Raw genomic sequence first — 5587 nt, 5'->3', positions numbered from 1 at the left:
AACTGACAAAGAATCATCAGGTTTTGCAACAATGAAAAAAAGATAAAAAAGATAAACACCTAATAAAAATCATGTTTTGCATTGAAAACATAAAACCGGAAAGCTTCACCTGCAACTTTAGACACCATCTCAAGCTTTTAATTACCTGGTATAATGAGTTATGTTATAAGAAATATGGAGTGTGTTCATTCTGGGTGAAAAAAAACAACAAACAATAGTAGCTGCGTTTCCATTGCAAATGTGCGCAAAACTTTGTCGATATTCTGTTAATGTCGAAAAACACACTTTCGCAACTGCTGTGTTTCCATTGCAGTTTTGCGAAAAACACCAATTTCGATACGGCCGAMAAACCACCTCATCCTAGCGCAAAAACATTGTGTTGAAAAACGTACATATTTTTTTAATTGACGTGTTTCCATTGAGCGAATTTATTTTCGAAATGCTAATTTGAGCATTTTCATGGTCAATAACGCAGCTAGTGACTCGAGACCAAACACACAGGAAACAGAGAAGTGACTACATAGATTCAGTCCACCTTAAATTGAACTAGTTAGTTTGTTTACTTCTTGTTATATTGTTCTTAAATTTCTCAAGAAGTTTTCAAAAATACATGCTTTACAAAATTTTTTTTAAAAAGGCCTGTGAACAGATCAACTTGTTGGTACCCTCCCACTTCCACAACAATAAACAAAACCCATCCAAAAAGCTTAGATTTGTATTTTTATTGTTAAAGTTTGGGATAATTTATTTTCCTTTTTTGTTTCTATCACCCTCACCATCCGATTAACCTGGGGTTGCATTACCTCTTGCATCCACATCCTGGTAGGTTGGCTATAGTCCAATTTTTTCCTTTTTTATTCCTTTTTAATATGTCAGAAACGTTGCTGCTTAAGGATGGTCTTGATACTTTTATGGGTACCAGCAAATCTGTTTTTACTACCTTGGCATCTTAAAACAAACAACAAATAATGTTTTTCTGCATTTTTTTTGTTTAACACATACAAAAAGCGTGCAGATATACGTACGTACAGTGCATTATACAATTCCCTGTAATGACATTACTTTTTAAGATAAATGAGCTGTAAGGACACTAACAGATTTATCCTGGTCTGTATTGAATTCATGTTTTTGGCTTTGGTCCTCAGATTCCCATCATGCAACCTCATCATTTTGATTTGCTCATTACTGGTGAAGAGATCAGATATGACATGACTGAAGGATCAAATAAATCATGAGCCTCTGAGGAAAATTAGCCGTCGGGTGCAACCGACATGGAAACAGAGGTGTTTCGAGATTTGAAGCTGACCGAACTGTTGAGGGAATTCTTCCTGTAAGACATCAACAGCCTCTTGCTAATGAGGCCGTTTTTGTAAAGCGCGACAAGCAGCTGGTTCCGAAACTTCTCCCCGATGAAAGCGTACAGCACCGGGTTCACGGCACAGTGCAGGAAGGCCAGAACCTGGGTCACCTTCAGCATCATCTCTACTCTGTAGAGGGTGTCGCACGAGCCCACCTGCAGCGACCCGCCTCTCATGAGCGTGTCGACGAGCACGGTGACGTTGTGGGGCAGCCAGCAGATGATGAACGCCAGCACCACCGCCAGGATCACACGTATGACCTTATACTTTCGATGATTGCGGGTGTGGAACAGCGTCACCACCGTCCAGCTGTAGCAGACAGCCATCACCACCAGAGGCAGGAAGAAGCCCACGGTGTGTCTCAGAACACGCATGCTGATTCGCCACTTTTCGCTGCTCTCGCCGGTCAGGTTCTCATAACAGATGTCCTGGTTCAGATCCGCGCCGTGCATTCTTTCCCTCTTAACTGCCACAGGTAGAGAGAGCACCGCTGCCACGAGCCACACGACCCCACAAATCACCTTCACCACCAGGTGATGGGAGGACAGCCTGCGTGTGGCTCTGACGATGGCAAAGTACCGGTCCACGCTGATGCACGCCAGCAGGAAGACGCCACAGTACACAGACGCTTCCTGAAAGCCAGACATGAGCTTGCACAAGAAGTCGCCGAAAACCCAACCGTAATGACTGTCCACGGCCCAGAAGGGAAGGGCGAGGCAGAACAGGAAGTCTGCCATGGCTAGGTGCATCAGGTAGATATCGGTGCTTGTTCTGCTTTTCTCCATGGTGCAGACCACGAAAATAACCACACTGTTGCCCACGATGCTGAACACAAACACGATGAAGTAGACGATCATCAGGGCGAGGGAATTAAATCCGGGCACAGACAACAGGCATGGAGCTGATGTAGAATCAGAATCGTACGTTGAGTTATATTCTGGCAATTCATCATAAAGAGACCAGCCTTCATCTTTGTTCTGAATCTAAATAAAAACAAAAACAAAAGCCAATGGTGAGCAGCAGGAAGAAACAGACCAGAAGCAGAGCAGTCATGAGGTTTCAGTGAAATTAGAAAATGTATTTATGTTTTTTGGAAGAAATCTAAAACACAAAGCAGTACGTTGTGGGCTGTATGTGTTGTCACCTGTTTTAAATCATATCAAATGTGTTTAAAAGGTGCTACCTGCAAGGAATGTATGGAGGACCGAATCTGACAGAATTAGAAACAAAAGCAGAAATATTTAAATGGACCAAAAAATAAATAAACACACTTAAAATTTATCAATTAATCTAAATTATATATTTTACCACATAATTTAAATTTTACTGTTTTTAAAATTATATATTTTTTGTTTTACTTGTGTCTCTTAAAGGGGCAATATTATGTGTTTCTCAGGCATATATTTAAATTCTATACAATAATAAAGTATCTATGTCACCTTGAGTTGTTATTAAAATGCTGTTTATACAGTATGTTTAAATAGAAAATAAACTTCTTCTCATCATTTCCTTTTCTAAACACCTTGAAATTGGCCTCTGTCTCTTTAAGAACCTCCTTCCACTTCTGTCCCGCCCATTTCAGCACATCATCACAGCTACTTCTCTCTACAGAGCTCTGCTGCTTAAAACCTGGAGCGTCATAGCAGACTTTGTTGTAATAAAAAACGAAGCAACATTGTACAATATCTCTTTTGGAAAATTGCATCTCAGGATACATGTGAACCTTATTGTTGGACTGGAAAGTACGTTTTCTAAAGAACCGGAGCAATTACAGAGATGACGTTCCAGCCTCTGGGATGAGGAAGCTCAGTTCGAAGACACAGCCCAGAGGAGGAGCTGGTCCCAAAAGGCGGTTCTAGTCCCAATTGGTGGTTTTTGCTCCCCTGCCTGGCTGCCTCAGGACAGCAAAGAATTTCTCAAACATGCATTAATGAGACTCTGGGCATGTTTTTGATGAGAGGATAACATTATAACATGATAAAAAAAAACTCAAAAAGTTGATTTTATATGACATTGCCCCTTTAAATGTTTATTTTTATTTTTATATATAATTTTCCCACAAGTCTTTTTAGTTTCATGTGTTGTTTTTACAATTCTCTGTCTCCTGTATTTACATTTCCTTATACATTTCTGCTTCATTATGCAAATACAGTGGATGGAGCTTCTTGGGTCAGCTCCTCTCCTATTGGTCAACGGACAGGAAGCAGCAGGATCCATGTGCAGATCTACTGTGCATGATTGTGCTGCCTCAGTTTAGCTTAAAGTTTAAAGTTTAGTTTAAAACAAAGGCACAAGTAAGTGTTTTCCTCCTTTTTCAAGTGTATTTATTAATTTATTGGTCCATTTATATATTTCTGCTTTTATTTCTAATTATGTCAGATTTGGTCCTCCATTGAAAGAGGCACTATTTTCTGAAAATGTTAGCTGTAGTGGTGTTTAATTAAAAAATGCTCATTTTGATCCATTTCTTCTCATTTATAATCAAAGGAAAATCCTGCGTTCCACAGTTGTTGGTCACTGATTAATTAGCCTAAAGCATTGCTGCTTAACTTCACATCTATGAGCTGTGCATCTTCTCATTTTAGCAAGAAAATCCCAAAGAAATATTGCACAAATGTTGCATTGTTCACTCACACCAGAGAATGTGACTCACTGATAAAAACACATGAACTCTGCAGTCACCTCTGCAATTTCTTGTGGACACTTTTTTCTTTCTAACTTTAATACATATACATATCATCATATATATATATATATATATATATATATAATCTAAATAATCTAAATAATCTACTTTTTTTGTTTTTTGCCTTAGATTAAAAATTACCCCGTCTCTTTGGGTCATTTTTGTTTAAAATACAAAAATAAAATAAAGTATTACCTGTTCCTCTTCTTGACTTGTCAGAATAAAACAATTGAAAAAGTTCAAAAGACCAAAAATAAGTTGGTGCTTCATTCCTCCTGTCTTGACGAGCACAAAAGATGTAAAAAAAATAACCTGTAGTTGTGAAAAGGCTCTTGTCTTTGCCTCAGGCTTGCCTGAAGTTCTGCTGGCTGTCTGCAGGCTGCGTCGTGGTTGATGCAAACTGTCAGTCAAGTGAGCAGACAAAAAAACAACCCACAGATATTATCTCATACGGAGAAAAAAAAGACTGTTTGGACTCTTTGCACAGTAGTACTGAGATGTTGACATTGAACAGAATGACAGATTTTTTTTAGCTTTTTAAAATGAAGCAAATTAACACGATTAAAATGTTTTGACATAACTGCAGCTGCACAATGTAACATGATGCAGCAAAAAGAAGCTTCGCAATTTGTGTTTGTACATATCTTTCTCATCATCTATATCTGTTTATCTTATACTTTGATGTTTTTGTGTTATTTGTCTTTACTTGTTTCACTTCCTTTGTGAGTTTCATGCAAAAATAAAGATCTGAAAGTGCGTGTTTTTCCACTTTTGCAGTTTTAGAAAGGTTGTTTTGCTCTTTCCTTAGTAAAAAATTAATACCTTCAGACAGGTATTGTGTAAAAATTACAAGCCAAATTGAAGAAAAATACCCAAACTGGAAATGGCAGAAGCTCCTGATCGTGACACAAGTTGATTTTTATATTTATGTAAGTTTAAAAAGAACTACACAGACTGGTCAGTCTAATTGCTCAAACTTCCACATGTTAGATTCAGCCAGGAGGTTTGTTTACATTGAGTGTGGACCTGCAGTTCAGAATTGCATATCATTCAACCAGGAAAATTACTGTAGCCTTCAAACTGCACCATTTCATTTAATTCAAGATAAGAATTTCATGTTTTATTTTATAGTTTGCAACAAGTTTCTTTATGGAGATCCACTTAAGCAGGAAGGAAAAGCAGAAGTTCTGTTTTTTTTCTTKTTGTCTCATGTGAAGAAATGGAGCKAAGACCWTTTTATTACATCTGATCTGYGTCTGAATGGTGACCTGAGATAAACTTAGAGCTTTTTAGGTCATCATTGAGGCTTGTTCTGTCAAAACACAATACTTAAATGAAGAATGGCATGTTTGTGTCTGAAACATCACTGACAAACTAGAACAAAGTTAATCTGTGTGAACAGCATTGCTCAGTGTGGTTAGTTGAAAAGTTTGAGAGATAAGAAACAAAAAAATAAATAAAACAGTGAAGCAGTCTACAAGAAAGGACAGAGCAGACTGTACTTCTTAAGGAGGCTGAGATCCTTCAATGTCTTCAGCAAGAT

At 38.0% G+C, this 5587-nt stretch overlaps 1 protein-coding gene across 1 annotated transcript; it reads right to left on the bottom strand.

The window, feature by feature from the left end:
• Positions 1 to 1155: 1155 nt before the first annotated feature.
• Positions 1156 to 4314, bottom strand: cxcr2 (chemokine (C-X-C motif) receptor 2). The gene is made up of 2 exons (XM_014015193.1): positions 4240 to 4314; positions 1156 to 2341 (listed from the first exon to the last, which is right to left on the bottom strand). Exons 1-2 carry the CDS (start codon positions 4312 to 4314, stop codon positions 1250 to 1252), a joined length of 1167 nt encoding a protein of 388 aa, XP_013870647.1. The 3' UTR covers positions 1156 to 1249.
• Between the last annotated feature and the right edge of the window lie 1273 nt (positions 4315 to 5587).

Source organism: Austrofundulus limnaeus, unplaced genomic scaffold (assembly GCF_001266775.1).
Source record: "Austrofundulus limnaeus strain Quisiro unplaced genomic scaffold, Austrofundulus_limnaeus-1.0 Scaffold125, whole genome shotgun sequence".
Classification (NCBI taxonomy): Eukaryota; Metazoa; Chordata; class Actinopteri; order Cyprinodontiformes; family Rivulidae; genus Austrofundulus; species Austrofundulus limnaeus.
Note: the sequence above shows the minus strand (reverse complement) of the source record. Positions and strands in the feature narration are given on the sequence as shown.

What these genes read in the sequence shown, in the direction of transcription:
- cxcr2 (XM_014015193.1), bottom strand. Translation starts at nt 4,314, where the DNA reads ATGAAGCACCAACTTATTTTTGGTCTTTTGAACTTTTTCAATTGTTTT. An exon ending in CAAGTCAAGAAGAGGAACAG is followed by an intron (nt 2,342 to 4,239) that starts GTAATACTTTAT and finishes GTTTTTATTTAG; the next exon opens with ATTCAGAACAAAGATGAAGG.